Genomic DNA, 18,667 nt, shown 5'->3' with positions numbered 1-18,667 from the left:
GATGGTCAGTTATGCTCAATGCTTTTGAGAGGTTTCTTCTGGTCAGTCACACCCCCTGGCAAAGGAAATGGCAACCCATTCCAGTATTCTTTCCTGAAGAATTCCATGGACAGAGAAGACTGGTGGGCTATAGTCCATGGGGTCACAAAGAATTGGACATGGCTGTGTGACTAACACTTAATTACTTAATATTGAGATAGTATAGTATTGTTGAATACATGAATGAGGGACAATCGTATTAAGCTCTTTGGGGAATACAAATGGACACATAAACTTTGACTAAGACAAAGACTCTTTCTTCAAGATGTTATTGTCTAAAAAGAAATACAAAGCACTGTGCTTTTAAACTTCATGAGAATAGGGACCAAGTTTGTTTTATTCATAACTGTATCCCTAGCATTGTGTCTGGTGCCTATAGTAGGTTTTTAATATATATTTGTTGACTGACTGATAAATGGCCAAAATGTTCTTTCATAGGTGGTCTCTCTCTATTTAATTCAGTTCAGTCACTCAGTCGTGTCCGACTCTCTGCGACCCCATGAATCACAGCACACCAGGTCTCCCTGTCCGTCACCAACTCATGGAGTTTACCCAAACTCATGTCCATCGAGTCGGTGATGCCATGAGCCATCTCATCCTCTGTGGTCTCCTTCTCCTCCTGCCCCCAATCCCTCCCAGCATCAGGGTCTTTTCCAATGAGTCAACTCTTTGCATGAGGTAGCTGAAGTATTGGAGTTTCAGCTTCAACCTCAGTCCTTCCAATGAACACCCAGGACTGATCTCTTTGCAGACCAAGGGACTCTCAAGAGTCTTCTCCAACACCACAGTTCAAAAGCATCAGTTCTTCGGCGTTCAGCTTTCTTCACAGTCCAACTCTTACATCCATACATGACAATTGGAAAACCGTAGCCTTGACTAGATGGGCCTTTGTTGGCAAAGTAATGTCTCTGTTTTTTAATATACTGTCTAGGTTGGTCATAACTTTCCTTCCAAGGAGTAAGCGTCTTTTAATTTCATAGCTGCAGTCACCATCTGCAGTGATTTTGGGGCCCCCAAAAATAAAGTCTGACACTGTTTCCACTGTTTCCCCATCTATTTCCCATGAAGTGATGGGACCAGATGCCATCATCTTCGTTTTCTGAATGTTGAGCTTTAAGCCAACTTTTTCACTCTCCTCTTTGACTTTCATCAAGAGGCTTTTTAGTTCCTCTTCACTTTCTGCTGTAAGGGTGGTGTCATCTGGATATCAGAGATTATTGATATTTCTCCGGGCAGTCTTGATTCCAGCTTGTGCTTCTTCCAGTCCAGCGTTCCTCATGATGTACTCTGCATAGAAGTTAAATAAGCAGGGTGACAATATACAGCATTAACATACTCCTTTCCCTATTTGGAACCAGTCTGTTGTTCCATGTCCAGTTCTAACGTTGCTTCCTGACCTGCATATAGATTTCTCTAGAGGCAGATCAGGTGATCTGGTATTCCCATCTCTTTCAGAATTTTCCACAGTTTATTGTGATCCACACAGTCAGAGACTTTGGCATAGTCACTTATATATCTAGGGCTAATACTACCAGATGAACAATTTGCTTGCCCAGCTTACTGAAGAGATTTATAAAAATGAGGATCTGAAGATTTGACAGTCGTTCAGGTTAATAATTATTAGTGTCTGAGTGAATGATACCACCAAAGAAGAAGTATAGAGTGACCAGAAAACCTGGTTGAATGTACCATATTCTAGAAGCTTATTATAGGGCAGCGTGATTTTCATTAGAGGGTGTTAGAGAACGTTTAATGGAATAGACACCTTGCAGTTATACTGCAAAAGATGTTTGAATTTGGGCAGATGGAGACAGGAAGAAGTATGTTCTGGGTGGAGAGAAAGATTAATTTTGCTTATACAGATGTATTACAATAGTCTTGGCTTCCCTGGTGGCTCAGAGGTTAAAGCATCTGCCTCCAATGCAGGAGACCTGGGTTCAATCCCTGGGTTGGGAAGATCCCCTGGAGAAGGAAATGGCAATCCACTCCAGTATTCTTGCCTGGAGAATCCTATGGACGGAGAAGCCTAGTAGGTTACAGTCCACGGGGTCGCAAAGAGTTGGACACGACTGAGCGACTTCACCTTCACCTTCACCTTCACCTTGAATTATTCATGTGATGTAGAAATTGTGTTTATTCATTGTATTCTATTCTTATTGCTATGCACTATAGAGGACATAAAAGTATATGAGTCCTATTTGTGCCTTTGAGGAACTTATATTTTAGATCACATTTTTCTGGGCATATTTTGAAATGATACAATATGAGATATAAAGAATGTGGAAGAGCTTCAAACAATTTCTTTGGAATTAAGTTATGTTTTAGAATGTGTTTAAATATCAGAGTATCTTTAAAGTTTTTAGACTCTTTCATTTCCTTCCCTTTTAAAGTTAGAGACTGTAAAGTCAAATGCTATTTAATTTAGGTAATATGCTTTTTCTTTTAATAACTTGCTGAGTAGGGAGAGTTTTATGTTTTATTTGTAGAAGAATACATTTCATTTGTCACCATTATATTTGTGTCACCTTGCTGAATCAAGCCCTAAGAAGAGGCTGAATTCACAGAAATCTGTCCATGAACCTCATAAGTCTATCTCAGCAGTAATTTCTGATGTCAACAGTATTCCTCAGCTGAGTGATGAGTCTACTGGGAGTGGAAATTCTATTAAAACTTGACTTTGAAAAATACTTAACTATAGTTCACATTCTCAGGAATTACTTTAGTTCCTGACACTCTTCTTTACTGGATTTTAAATACATTGCTGTTTTCCAGACAGTGGACCATTGTTTGATCTGAATTCTTTTGTATTTTGTTGACAGTCCATGAAGTCAGGCTATGACCAGAATGATTATGGTAGTACATGTCATTGTAACTGTTTATTCTAAAGAATAATTTTATCTAAAGAAATTCTTCTTGGATCTTAACCAGTAATGACATAAACTCGGATATTAACATTGTATTTGGACTCTTCTCATTCTATATTCTCTCTAGGTGATCACGTTCATATTTATGCCCTTACCTTTTACTTGTATCGTAATGACTTCCAAATTCATTTCTTAACATTTCTGGCCAAGTGTCTATTATTGCACTTACTCCATTGCCATTGTATTATTACTGATTTGCTTACCTGTCTGACTAGTCTGTAAGATCTTTGAGGTCAGGGATTACACTCAACATTCTTTTGGCAGCCAAGTTTCATGCACAAAGCCTGTTGGTTTTAGGCTTTGTTAGTGCTATTGTAGTTCAGATTTGCCTTTCTAGAATGGGATCCTTTTGGGGGTCTCAGCTTAAGCCTGAGTTGTACCCCTGGGGAGCTCCATCTTGCCTGATTTTGAACTCCAGCCTGTCTTCCTAGCATCAAGCAGCAGGCTGCTCAGCTCTTTGGCCTCCCAGCTGTTGTTGTCCCCTTTAAAGAAAATGCCAAGATAAATGTGAAGTTCATTTTGTTGAACTTCCTCCTTTTAGGGATCATAATCCCACCAGGTTATACCTGTATTGGTTGTACTCCAGTGCCTTTTAACAGTTGTTTTATGTATTTGTGTCTTTCATATTGATTCTGTTGGGATACTAGTCTGATATAAGCTTTTTAGTCATGGTTGATCTATAGTTTATGTATATGCAGTAAAAGTGTTCATTTTTTATTTGTTTATTTTTGCTGAGGTCAAAGTGGCATAGCAGATTCAGTTATTTAAACTTATGCAATTCAGTGGCATTTAGTACATTCACAGTGCTATGTGTGTACATTTTTAAATTAATATCAATGATAGTACATTAGAGCTTTTGTTCTTTGTCACATTTTCATCTAACAATATATCAAGAATTTTTCCATATGACTTTATTATTTATTACTTTTAACAATTATACAGTGTTTATTTTACTGATACATTCTTCTTGTAATGGACACCTACTTTGTCTCCAGCTCCCCACTACCTAAACTATATTGCAGATACTAGGAATTTACTCTTGATTCCATTGTCCTTAAGAAAGCTGATTATGTAGGTACCTCTTGTGAATATTTAAAAATATTTATTTTTAGTATTTAAAAAAAATGCCTAGTTTGATTCATTATCTGCGATCTGCTGGAGGAATTGACTCTTGAAAATTCATAGACTTTTGGGAACCTTTCTGAATCGTAAAGTTCTCCCAGATTCATTTTGGTACCAGGATAATTTCTTGAGCAAATCTAAATATCTCTGAACATTGTATATTTTGCCAGATAATAGGTTGGTACCTCTCTTCATTCTACCTCCCACTATCTCAGTTTATATATGGGAAATTTTGGATGGCTCCCTGGTGGCTCAGACGGTAAAGAGTCTGCCTGCAATGCTGGAGACCCGGGTTCAATTCCTGGGTCGGGAAGTTCCCCTGGAGAAGGAAATGGCAATTCACTCCAACACTCTTGCCTGGACCACAAAGAGTCGGACACGACTGAGTGACTTCACTTCAGTAAAGACTTAGTACATTCCCTCCTACTGGCACTATTCTATATTTTAGATAGTGGTAGACTGCAGGATATTTAGTGATTGAAGTCAAAATCTGAGTGTTCCAAACTACTTTACCACTTATTAGTTCTGTGACTTTGAACAAGTTACTTAACATGTCAGAACCTGAGTTCTACATCTTTATGATGAGAGTAATGATGGAGTAGTTTTTGGATTACATTTAAAGAGAATAAAGTAACACAAACACATTATCACACAGCTCTAGCACATGTTAAGTGCATAGTAGTAATAGCTATTATTGGTCATTTGGTGTAGGTTGTAAATGATATTTTGTCTTCTTATTTCCTTTTGTTACTAAATGTATTTTGTTTGTTTGTTTACACTGCTCATTGGCACTCACAATGTGGTATCTTTTATTATTGTTAAGGAGTTGTGTTTTTTTCCATTAGTTAAGTGTAAAGTTATAGAGAACAGATTTTTTTTTCCCCTAGAATCGAGCTTAATTTGCTTCTCCTGAAGATTAAATTAAGAATGCATTTTGAACATAGAACTTCAATGTAGAAAATAGGAAATTCAAGAAAGTGCTAGAGTTACAGAGCTGAAGACTATAATAACTGAACTAAGACATTTACTACAGGGGTACAACAGCAGACCAGATGGAAGCAAAAAGGATCAGTGAACTTAAAGACCAGGCAGTAGACCTCACTCATCGAGAGCTGCAGAAAGGAAGGAGAACAAAAAGAGTGAAGATGACTTAGGGAATTTATGGAACAATCTCAGAAGGACTTACATTCATGTAACAGGGCTCCCAGAAGGAGATAGGAGAGAGGAAGGGGCAGAAAAATTATTTGAAGAAATAATGCCTGAAAACTTCCCTAATTTGGGAAAGAAAACAGACATGCAGAACCAGGAAGCCCAGAGAGTTCCACACAAGAGGACCCCAAAGAGACCTACACCAAGACACATTAATGATTCTTTTAAAAAATATTAATTGATTTATGGTTGCACTAGGTCTTCATTGCTGTGCGCAGGCCTTCTCTGGTTGTGGTGAATGGGGGCTGCTCTTGATTGCAGTGTGTGGGCTTCTCTTTAAGATGGCTTTTCTTGTTGTGGAGCATGGGCCCTAGAGCATGCTGGCTTCAGTGTTTTGTGACACATGGGCTTAGTTGTTCTGTGGACCACCTGTGGACCAATCTTGGTTGTTCTTAGCTTGCATGTGGGATCTTCCTGGACTACGGATTGAAAACTGTGTCCCCTGCATTTGCAGGCAGATTCTGCAGTGGACCACCACTTCCAGTGGACCACCAGGGAAGTGAACATTATAATTAAAATGTCAACAGTTTAAGGCAAAAGAGAGATTCTTAAAAGCAGCAAGAGAAAAACAATGCGTTATGTGTAAATAAACCCCCATAAGACTATGAGCAGATTTTTTCCAGCAGAAACTTTGCAGGCCAGAAGGGGGTAGCATGATATATACTGAGGGGAAAAAATTCCAGTCTAGATGACTCTACCTGGCAGAGTTACATTAAAAATTAGGGGAGAGTTAAAGATTTTTTCCAGACAAGCAAAAGCTAAAGGAGTACATCACCACTGCATTGGCCTTACAAGAAGTGTTAAAGGGACTTCTTTAAGCTGAAAGAAAAGGATGCTAATTAGTAAGAACAAAACATGAAAATATGAACCTCACTCGTAAAAAATAATAAATATATAGGAAAGGTAGTAGCTTAATCACTTATAAAGCTAGCATGAATCTTAAACGTAGTAGAACCATAACTACAACAATGAGGGAATACATACAAGATAAAAAGATGTAAAATATAATATCAAAAACATAAAAAACATTGAGGGGAAGAGTAACAATATAAAGCTTTAAAATGCATTCAAGTTGTTGTCAACTTAGACTTATTTATGTAAGTTGCTATATAAAAGTCTCATGATAAATACACAAAAGATGATGAGAAAGTAAGCATTCTAAAGAAAGTCACCAAGCCGTAAGAGAAGAGAGCAAGGAATGAAAATACCAGAGAGGAACTACAAAACAGACAGAAGACAATTAACTAAATGACAATAAGTAGGGTTGCAAAGAGTAGGACACAACCGAAGCCTTAGCACACAAGCATTCACATACTTATTAATTACTTTAAATGTAAATTGACTAAATTCTCTATTTAGAATACATACAGTAACTGAATGGATAAAAAAAAAAGTCACATTTCTGTGCTGCCTGCAAGAGATTCACTTCAGATGTAAGGAGAGAAACAGACTGAAAGTGAAGGGATGGAAAAATATATTTTCTGCTAAAGAAAGCCCAAAGAAGGTTGGGGTAGCTCTGCTTAAATCAGATAAAATAGACTTTAAAAAAAAGACTAATTAGAAAGAAGGGTAGTAAGTAATGATAAAGGGGTCAGCTTAACACGATATATAACATTTGCAAATATTTTGTTGACGTTCAGTCACTAAGTCTGTCCAATTCTTTTGAGATCCCATGGACTGCAGCATGCCAGACTTCCATGTCCTTCACTATATCCCAGAGTTTACTCAAATTCATATCCATTGGTTACAGATATTTATGTCTGTCCACATAAATATATAAAGCAAATAATAACAGACCTAAAGAGAAATAGGAGGCTTCCCTGGTGGCTCAGACAGTAAAGAATCTGCCTGCAATATGGGAGACCCGGGCTTGATCCCTGAGTCAGGAAAATTCCCTGGAGAAAAAAATAGCTATCCACTCCAGTATTCTTGCCTGGAGAATTCCATGGATAGAGGAGCCTGGTGGGCTTCAGTCCATGGGGTTGCAGTCGGACAGAACTGAGCAACTGACACTTTGTAAAGAGAAATAGACAGCAAAACAGTGATAGTAAGGGACTTGTTAAAGTCTCTTTACTTACAATAATGGATAGATTACTAGACAAAATCAAGAAGGAAATGTTGCCTCAAAGGACTTAACATTGCTCAGATAGACTACAGATTAGATAGGACATTCCATCCAAAAGCAACAGAATACATTTTATTCTCATGCACACATGGCATATTATCCAGGGTTCATCATATCTTAGATCATAAAACAAGTCAATAAATTTAAAAAGATGAAAATCATACCAATAATCTTTTTCTACCAGAATAGTATGAAACTAGAAATCATTTACAAGAAGAAAACTGGAAAAATCACAGACATGTGGGAATTAAACATAATACTATAGAACAACCAGTGAGTCAATGAAGAAATCAGTGAAGAAATTTTTTTTTTTAAGTACCTTGAAACAAAAGTAGAAATACAACATACGAACCTTACAGGATGTACCAAAAGCAGTTTTAGGAGGAAAGTTCATAGTGATAAATGCCTACCTCAAGAAATGAGAAAAATCTCAAATAACTATACCTAAAGGAAGTAGAAGAAGAAGAACAAATGAAGCCCAAAGGTGATGGAAGCAAGGAAGTAACATAGAGTGGAAATAAATGAAATACAAGCTAAGAGGACAATAGAAGAGATCAGAGTAAGAGATGGTTCTTTGAAAAGATAAACAAGATGAACAAACTTTTAGTTAGACTCACCAAGAAAGCAGAAGAGAACTCAACGGACTCAGTCAGAAATGAAAGAGGACATTACAACTGAAGCCACAAAAATACAAGGGATTGTAAAAAACTACTGTGTGCACTTGCATGCCAACAAAGTGGACAAGCTGGAAGAAATGGATATATTTCTAGAAACATATGACCTACCAAGACTGAATCACACAAAAAAAGAAAATCTGAACAGACCAATTACGATTAAGGAGATTGTATCAGAAATCAGAAATCTCCCCACAAAAGTCCAGGACCAGAGAGTTTTGCTGGTGAATTCTACCAGACTTTAAAACAATTAATACCAATCCTTCTCAAACTCTTCCAAAAAAAAAAAAAAAATGATGGAATGCGTCCAAACTCATTTTACAAGGTCAACAGTACCCTGAAACCAAAATCAGACAAGGATGCCACAAGAAAAGAAAATTACAGGGCAATATCCCTGATGAGCATAGATGCAAAAACCAACAAAATATTAGCAGACCAGGTTGAACAATACATTAAAAAAATTATACACTGTGGTCAAGTGGGATTAATTCCAGGGATGCAAGAATGGTTCATCATCTGCAAGTGAATCGATATATCACATTGACAAAATGAAGGATAAAAATCATATAATTATCTCAATAGAGGCAGTAAAAGCATTTGACATAATTCAACATCCACTTACAATAAGAAACTGGGTATAGAGGGAATGTACCTCAGCATAATAGAGGTTATATATGGCAAGCCCACAGCTAACATCATAAGTGGGCATTATGCCAGGTGAAAAAATGAGACAAAGACAAATACACTATGATTTCATTTATATGTGGAATCTAAAATTTTAAAAAATCCAAGCTCATAGATACAGACAACAGATTGAGTGAGTGAGTGAGTGAAGTTGCACAGTCGTGTCCGACTCTTTGCGACCCCATGGACTGTAGCCTACCAGCCGCCTCTGTCCATGGGATTTTCCAGGCAATAGTACTGGAGTGGATTGCCATTGGTTGTTGGCAAAAGGTGGGGGGTAGGGGTGGTGAGGCTTGGTGAAATAGGTTAAAGGGAGTCAAAAGGGCCAAACTTTCAGTTATAAACAAATAAGTCATCAAGTGTGTAATGTATAGCATGGTAACTGTTGTAATATTTGAAAGTCATTAAGAGAGTAGCTCTTAAAAGTTCTCATCACATAAAAAAATTGTTATATAACTGCATGATGAGGAATGTTAACTAGACTTGCTGTGGTGGTGATTTCACTTTATATATAAATATTGAACCACTGTGTTGTATTCTTGAAACTAGTATATTGTTATATGTCAGTTATACCTCAATAAAAAAATGTGTTTTGACTCTTTCCCTCTCTTTACTTTCTCCTCTCAGTTTTGGGGAACAGAAAACATTTGTATTTAAATTCAAAATTGAACTTTTTTTTTTCAGATAACCATGATGATTACAGAGACTGCTTTTATGCCTTTTGCTTGTTTTGAAGATACATTGAGTCGGATGCTGTTTGGCTGGCAGCAGCAGTTTTCACCAGTTGAAAAGAAAAGTGAAACAAAATCATCTTTCAATGGTACTGGTTCATCTACCTCAAAACCTGGAGCTAACGCTTCAGATAAAGTTAAAAAGAAACATAGTAAGAAGACTGAGTAAATTCACTCGATGAGCTTTAGGAAGCAAAAAATTTTCTTTTTCTTATCTACCTGTGAGATTGTGATAAATATTTCTTGTAAATGATGTAAATAAAGATTATAAGGATTGGAGGTGACAAAAAGAAAGAACTTTCTGTTTCAGGGAGACTGTCCCTTCCTGGATTGTAATTTCCTGAGTGTTATGAGTATATCATGTGAAATTGTTTTTCTAAGTTATATATAGAAGATTCTATTGTGATTTTTTAAAGTTTTATATGGATAAAACAAGGCTGGATTTTTAAAAAATGTTAGAAAAAGTAAACCTATTGTCATTGCAAAATAACAAAAATTAAATTCTTATTGTTTAAATATTTTCATAAATTTTTATTTGAATCTATTTGAGTTTTAGTTCAGCAAAATTAAACTTTTATTTCACATTACCATTATAATTCCTAGATATGAAAAACAGTTCTTGTTTAATTTTGAGTACTGGGAAGAGTAAACTTTACTAAATCACTTTATATTATGAATGAAAATAAATTACTAGTTTATATCTCAGAAATGAACATTGTATTTTTTCCCACATTAAATGGAAATATCTGAAATTTAATTGTTTTCTCCTAGCATTTTTCAGTGAGAATAGAACATTATTAGTCTTAATTTTAAGTGTGTTGCTTGTACTATTTCTTTTTTCTCAAAAGAAAATCAGGGGCATAATTTTTAATAAGTTACCAAGCCCATGTTTTGCTTTGTAAGTTTTGAGGAGCTTATTTTTTTCTCTGTCCTTAAAACACATTTGTCTTAACTGGGAGAAATTCTTCGGAGCATTTCGTATATTCTTGAGGATTATTTAAATTAAAAAAATTTACCCTAATGTTTCCTTCCTTATGAGTACAGTTTTCTAGCTGAATGTCTCTTACTAGTTTTACCTATGTTTGTTATGTTTTAATGTACATGTTCATATATTACTAATCTTATTTTACATTAAAACTAGTTACCCTTACGTGCGAATTGTCCTGGGGCATTTGACAGCAACCGGCTAATTAAGAAGAAACAAACTAAAATCTTGTATGGTGGTAGTCTACTTGAGTAAAGAATGAAGACATTACATTTTGTACCTTATTGGCAAAAATAATTATAATGATATAATAATAAGTAGAAAAGTTATTAAAAATGTTAAACTTTCTTTATTTTATAGTTTAAAATTCCAGTTATAATTTTAAAAACTCTGTGACTGACATGATTTCTCCTGCTAAGACCATGAGCCTGCATAGAGTTAGTATGTATCAGGCATTTTTGGATGACATAGAAATATTCAAATCATGTTCAGTTTGGAAGTCTTGGTTTTTAAAATTAAAAAAAAAAAAAACACTAGCAGGTACTATACTTTTACTTGCTAAGAAAGGTTTTTTTTGAGGGGGGAGGACCTTTGATAGCTTTGGAATTATCAGAAGTTAATTTTTTAATATTCTGACAAAAGTCATTAAATATTTAAGGGGTTCTATATTATATTTGATAGTTTTATAGTTAAAAACTTCAGAATTAAAATGTTGCTAATTACTGGCTTAGTTTTGAAGTTTGGGTTTAACTGTAATTGAAATGGCAGGAATCTTATTTTACACTTGTATTAAAGATAAACTTATTGCAATAAATTATTTAGTACCAATGGAGTATTATATTATTTTTATGTTTTTTTCTATTTTTCTTGATATAGGAGTTTATAGCTCCTGTGGCCTTTTGGTTGATTTGATATATATCTAGAGGTTACTGTCTGTATGAGATATACAAACTTTATTAATCTTTGCAAGTATCCATAACCTTTAATTTAAGATTTTTAAGAGCTCTACTGGAGGACATGGCTTAGGCCTGAAACCTCCCTCTTCATGCTGCCTGCAGAGACTTGACTGGATTTGCAAAGCAGATTGTTAGATTCCTTACCCAGTATATAGCATGAATGAAGCCTGTGGATCTGCTTCACACAGGCAGATAGGTAGCACTGAGAAAATTAAGATCTTATTTCTTAAATAAGAGGAGACAAGAAACTGGAAAGAACATGGGCTGGCTTAACTCAGTGATCTCACCCTCTAGTAAAATAAGGCCACATTAATATCAAACTCTTGATTTATCAGATTAGTCACTCTTCCTTGCTGAGGGTGTAATGGCTGGAGAGGGACTCCACAGATAATGTGGAGTGAATGGATTTCAGGGAAATTCCAGCTTTCCTGTAGGCAGAAAGCAAAATGTGGAGAGAAGAGGAGAGGCTTTCCCTGTTTGGTGTATTTTTTTTTTTTTTTTGTCTGTTCCTTTAAGGCGTGCATCATTCTGTTAAAATCTACCACAAATCACAAGTTGATCGCAAATGAGTGATACATTAGAAGTGGAATAACATGTTCAAGAATACCATCTCTCCCCCCTCTGCTTTCTTGTTGTTTACATTTTACTGGTGGTGAGACATAGAATAAGCAAACAGATATGTTCTTGTGGTAATACTAAAGGTTATGAATATATATTCAGCAGGACCCAAGGACAGAAAGTGAGAGAGCTGGGGGTACTTGTTAAGTAAGAGTTAGAAAGGCCTTTCTGTTAACATTGTATTTTACTGGAGAGGAAGTGGGGGAATAAGTCAGGCAGACATCTGTGTTAAGTGCAAGGGTCATTCTGTTTCTTCACTTAGTTAACTGAGATTATGTATTTTTCCCCAAAATTATTGAATTTATTTTTCTTGTTTAGTACAATTGCACACTTGTTTTTAACAGACATATTTCTTTGATAGGATTTGTCTTGTTTTTACAGTTTGTTCCTTTTTAAGTTAAAATTCGCATACAATGAAAGCATATATTTAAAGAGTTGGCAAATGCATGCAACTGATACAGTCTAAACTCCTGTCATTACCAGTGCCTCAGGAAGTTCATTTCTAGTTAAGCCCCCTCCCCACAACGGAATAGAAATAAAATCATGCAGTATATTCTCTTTGGCATAACACATCTTTCAAACAGCATAATGTTTTTGAAATTCATTCATCTTGTTGCATTTATCAGTAGTACATTCCTCTTTAATTATTTATAGCATTGTACTATATGACTATGTCACAGTTTGTTTATCCTATTGATGCCCATCAAGGCTGTTTCTAGTTTGGGAATGTTCTGAATAAGCTACTGTGAACATTTTTTTTGTACAAATCTTTTGGGGAACATGTGTTTTTATTTTTGTTGAACAAATACCTTGGAGTAGAATTATGTTTTATTAAAAAAAGGCAACTACTAGACGTCTTTTCCAAAGTAGTTGTACCATTTTACACTTCACAACAATGTATGAGCGTTCCAGTTGATCTACAGTCTTACACAGGATTAGTGTTGTCAAGCATTTTAATTTTGTTCATTTCCAATGAGTGGTTTATAGTTTTTATGGGTTTTAATTTTCATTCCGTTAATGATTAATGTGATGTAGAGCTCTTTTTTGTGTGTACTTACTGGCCATTTGTATATCTTGCTCTGTAAAGTGTTCCTTTGGATGTTTTGCCCATATTTTATTTAATTTATCTTTTTATTATTAAGTTGTTCTTCATGTATCTTGGGTATCCATTCTTTGTTAAGTAGGTGTTTTGTACATATTTTTGTGGGGACTCTGGACTGCCTATATAATGATGTCATTTTTATAATGATGTCATTTAATGGGCACACATTTTAAATTTCAAAAAACTAATTTCCCAGAATTCTGTTTTACAGTTATTGTTTTCTATATCTTAAGAAACTTTTGCTTACCTCTAAGTTATAAATATGGGCTTCCCAGGTGGCGCTAGTGGTAAAGATTCTGCCAGCCAATGCAGGAGATGCAAGAAATTCAGTTTCCATCCTTGGGTTGGGAAGATCCCCCAGAGTAGGAAATGGCACTCCACTCCAGTATTCTTGTCTAGAAAACTCCCTGGCAGAGGAGCCTCATGGGCTACAGTCCATGGGACTTGAAAGAGTTGGATGCAACTGAGCACACAAGTCAAATACATTTGCCCATCTGAGGAACCCCAAATAAAGGAGTACCTCACTTTTGTTCTGAAAAGCACTTAAAAGAGGAACACTTTATGCTATTATGTAATGATTCTATTATTTGGGCCTAATTTTTGGTTCTGCTTCTCAAAAATCACTGTACATGGTATGTATGCAGTCACTTTTTCTGTAGGAATTTATAATGTGTAAATTCCTATAAAGTATTTAACGAATACACAAAACTTTTTGTGTTGTGCTTAGTCGCTCAGTCATGTTCGACTCTTTGCGACCCCATGGACTGCAGCCTGTCAGGCTCCTTTGTCCGTGGGGATTTTTCAGGCAGGAATACTGGAGTGGGTTGCCATGCCTTCCTCTAGGGTATCTTCCTAGCTCAGGGATCGAACCCAGGTCTCCTGCACTGCAGGCGGATTCTTTACCGACTGAGTCACCGGGGAAGCCCTAGATATTGGAGTGGGTAGCCTATCCCTTCTTTTGGGGATCTTCCTGACCCAGAAATCAAACCGGGGTCTCCTGCATTGCAGGTGTGTTCTTTACCAGCTGAGCTACCAGGGTATGTCTCTTTAGGGAGTTTGTGTGTAGGCTTGTCCTTGGTTTATCACAACTTTGGTATTTACAAGAGATGGTGAATAAGAATCTGACAATAAAAATCCTCTAAGCTCAGTCTAGGTATGGGATTAGTTGGGAAGGTAGTGATCCATATTGAAATACACAATCCAAATGCATCTAGTTTGAAAATCAGTACAGCTTTGTTTACATGGCTGTCTATTAATCCATGACAATACAGAGTTATATGGCACACTGAATTGAAGTTGAAAACTATTGTTTTTTTTTTTTTTTTTTTACTACACTTAGTAAAGAGGATTAAGATTTAATTGGGATAAAAATAAGCAATTCGTATGGTAGGATTGTGGTTTGGTATGGGGGAGAAAAGGGGACTCTGCTGCTGAATAAAGTAACTTTAGATGTATTTTTATCCCTCTAGAATGTATTAGTAAAGAGAATAAAGTAGATAATGAATATTTGTATTTTTAGAAATATTTTGTGTAACCATATGAAGTTTGATGTAAAAATTCAGTCTGTCTCAGTAAATAGACTGTAGACTAAAACCTTTCTTGAGGATAATATGAAGTGAAAGGAATAGGCTACAGTGGCTGATAAGCAACATTGTTACATTGACATCTTAATGAGATGTGAGAAGAAGTACATAACATCTTGATTAAATTTGCAGAGGACATTTGGTATTATGAAAACCTGTGTAAGTGACAGGAAAAACTCAAAGGACTAATAGTATGCTTGGGAAATGATTCAGCTTAAAAATGTTGAAGTATACAGCTGGGAAGATTGCATGAGGTCTAAACCTAAGGAAAAATGATTTTATTTTATAAAAATATGAGTAACAAATTAATGAAACATTAGCTTGTTATGTTCTTCATTTTGAGCAGCTGGTATTTTGGGGGTTGTATTACTAAGGAAGAGAACAGTTTGTGTTAGAGGATACATAACTGTCTTTGCCATGTCGGCTTACCTTAAAGGATGGTTTTGAAAATAAGGTATATGAAAATGTGTTTAAAACATTATTTCACAGAGAGGCATCTAGTTGATTTATGGATATAACGAGAGTTCTGCCGTTTGGAGTGCAGAATACTGTGCCGCAGTCATTTCCTATATGTATAAATATTTAAATACCACAGGTCAGTAAGATTTGTTCAGAAGTCTCTTCATTACACTGTTACTGTGTTTTATTTTACTGTTATGATGTTATGGTGATAAAATGATAGTGTTATGGAGGAGCTCACTGGCTCTGTATGGCCTTCTGACTCATGCACTTAAGTAATTCTTTCATTGCTGTTACTGCACTACTATGCCAATTACTGCATTCACCTTATGTCTGATCTTTCATGTTCTTAGTTGAATACAAGTCCTCAGAAGCTCACATTATTGTACTTCTTTCTGATTGCAAGTAGGTATTATGATAAGTTTTATGGTAATTAAATTCAGTTGAATACAATCTTTTAAAATCCTTCTGTCTCCCTCTAAAGTAGGTATGTGTTCAAGAGGCTTCAGGTTTGGTCCTGACTCCTTATCTTGAGCAGTGTTATTAACGTTGTTCTGTGTAAAAAAGACTTGAAATCAAACTGTCCAGAATCTTTAAGTTGCAGCCCCTGTCTGAACCAAATCTTTGGGGTTCTAGACATTTAGGTTCATAAATATTCTAGTTTTTTATACCCAAATCAAAACTTTTTTTTTTCTTTGATAGTAGCCATCCTTATCAGTGTGAGGTGGTATCTCATTGTAGTTTTGATTTGCATTTCCCAAATGATTAGTGACTTTGAGGATCTTTTCCTGAACTTACTGGCCATTTGTAAATCTTTGAAGAAATCTTTATCCAGGCCCTTTGTTCATGCTATAATTTGGTCGTTTCTTTTTTTTTTTTTTCCCCTGTCCCTGAGTTTTAGTTCTGTATATATTGGTTGTATAAATCCTTTATCAGATATATGACTTACAAATATTTTATCCTATATTGTGGGATAAAAGTAAACCTTTTTACTCTTAATATCTGTGTACACATTTAAAAATATTTATGAAGTCCAATTTGTCTACTTTTTATTTTGCCTTTGCCTTTGGTATCATATTAAAGAAATCATTGCCAAATCCAGTGTCATGAAGATCTATCCTATTTTTCCTTTCAAGAATTTTATAGTTTTAGGTGTTATATTTAGGCCTTTGATCCACTTTGAGTTAGTGTTTGCATACAGTGTTAGGAGGGTCCAACTTTTTTCTTTTGCGTGTGTTCATTCAGTTCTCTCAGTCCCATTTATTAGAAAGGCTGTTCCTTCCCCACTGACCAGTCTCTGCACTCTTGTCAAAAATTTGACCATATATGTATTTAATTTCTGGGGGCTCGATTCTATCTAGTTGGGTGTATATGTCTGTATGTCTGCTACTATGAACACTCTTGATTACTGTAGCATTGTAGCAGGTTTTGGGGTCTTCCCTTGGAAGGAAAGTTATGACCAACCTAGATAGCATATTCAAAAGCAGAGACATTACTTTGCCAACAAAGGTCCGTCTAGTCAAGGCTATGGTTTTTCCAGTGATCATGTATGGATGTGAAAGTTGGACTGTGAAGAAAGCTGAGCGCCGAAGAATTGATGCTTTTGAAGTGTGGTGTTGGAGAAGACTCTTGAGAGTCCCTTGGACTGCAAGGAGATCCAACCAGTCCATTCTAAAGGAGATTAGTCCTGGGTGTTCTTTGGAAGGAGAGATGCTAGAGGTGAAACTCCAATACTTCGGCCACCTCATGCGAAGAGTTGACTCATTGGAAAGACTTTGATGCTGGGAGGGATTGGGAGCAGGAGGAGAAGGGGACGACAGAGGATGAGATGGCTGGATGGCATCACTGACTCGGACAAGAGTTTGGGTGAACTCTGGGAGTTGGTGATGGAGAGGAAGGCCTGGTGTGCTGCATTTCATGGGGCTGCAAAGAGTCGGATGCGACTGAGCAACTGAACTGGTGGCTCAGACGGTAAAGAATCTGCCTCCAATGCAGAAGACCTGGGTTCAATCCCTGGGTCGGGAAGATTCCCTGGTGAAGGGAATGGCAACCCACTCCAGTATTCTTTTCTGGAAAATCCCATGGACAGAGGAGCCTGTTGGACTACAGTCCCTGGGATCACAAAAGAGCAGGTTTTTGAAATGTGTAAGTATTCTAGCTATGTTCTGTTTCAAGATTGTTTTGGCTATTTGGGGTTGCTTGAGATTCTGTATAAATTTTAGGATGAGTTTTTCTAAAGAAATCAAGATATTGACAGGAATTCTATTGTAGATCATGGGTATTATTGACAACACTATTAAAACTTCTAATCCATGAACATGAGATGTGTTTCCATTTATTTATGTCTTCTTTAACTTCTTTCAGCAATATTATTATAGTTTTTATTGTGTAAGTCTCTCACCTTCTTGGTTAAGCTAATTCCTAAACATTCTTTTCTTTTTTGATGGTATTGTAAATGGAATTGTTTTCATGATTTCCTTTTCAGATTGTTCCTTTTTTAGTGTTTAGAAATGCTATTAATTTTTGTGTGTTTACTTTTTAGCCTGCCTTTTTGATGAATTCATTATTTTTAACTTTTTTGTTATCATATTTAGAGTTTTCTACATAGAGCACCATCAGCAGATAGAGACAGTTTTATTTCTTCCTTTCCATTTTGAATGCGTTTTATTTCCTTTTCTTTCCTAATTGCTTTCACTAGGACTTCCAGTACTATGTTTGAAAGAAGTGGCAAAAGTGAACAACTTTGTTTTTTCCCTGATCTTTGGTGTAAAATCTTAGTCTTTCACTATCATGCATGATGTTCTCTGTATGTTTTTCATATATAGCTTTTATTATGTTGAGGTAATTTCCTCTTACTCCTAGTTTATTCAGTGTTTTTATCATGAAAATGTGTTGAGTTTTATCAAGTGCTTTTTCTGTATTTGTTGAGGTGATCATGTGGGTTCCCCCCCCCCCTTCATGGGATTAATGTAGTATATTACATTGATCAGTTTCATATGTTCAACCATCCTTGCATTCCAAGAATAAATCTCACTTGGTCACGGTATATGATCATTTTAGTATGTTGTTGAATTTGGTTTGGAAGTGTCTTGTTGAAGATTTTTGCATCAGTGTTCATAAGGTATATTGGTATATAGTTTGGTTTTTTCTTGTAGTGTTGTTGCTTAACATTGGTATCAGGATAATGCTGGCCTCTCATAGAATTGGTTAGGAAGTGTTGCCTCATCTTTAATCTTTTGGAAAAGTGTGAAAGGGTTAGTATTAGTTCTTTTATGTGTTTGATAGAATTCACCAGTGAAATCATTAGATCTGGGGCTTTCTTTGTTGGGATTTTTCTTTAAATTTCTCCTTACTAGTTACAGATTTTGTCAGATTTTACATTTCTTTGTGATTTAGTCTTTGCAGGTTTTATGTTTCTAGGAATTTGTTCATCTAAGTTATCCAATTTGTTGGTAT

General features: G+C 35.9%; 1 protein-coding gene across 1 annotated transcript in view; it reads left to right on the top strand.

The window, feature by feature from the left end:
• TMEM38B (transmembrane protein 38B) overlaps positions 1–11,321 on the top strand; it is a 62,775-nt gene extending 51,454 nt beyond the window's left edge. The window contains exon 6 of the mRNA XM_004004031.6: positions 9,462–11,321. Coding sequence (XP_004004080.1) covers positions 9,462–9,677 — 216 coding nt within the window. The 3' untranslated portion in view covers positions 9,678–11,321. The remainder of the gene's footprint in view (positions 1–9,461) is intronic.
• Positions 11,322–18,667: the final 7,346 nt, after the last annotated feature.

Source organism: Ovis aries, chromosome 2 (genome assembly GCF_016772045.2).
Source record: "Ovis aries strain OAR_USU_Benz2616 breed Rambouillet chromosome 2, ARS-UI_Ramb_v3.0, whole genome shotgun sequence".
In the NCBI taxonomy this organism is placed as follows: Eukaryota; Metazoa; Chordata; class Mammalia; order Artiodactyla; family Bovidae; genus Ovis; species Ovis aries.
The sequence above is the reverse complement of the archived record's forward strand: the minus strand, read 5'-3'. Positions and strand labels throughout refer to the sequence as shown.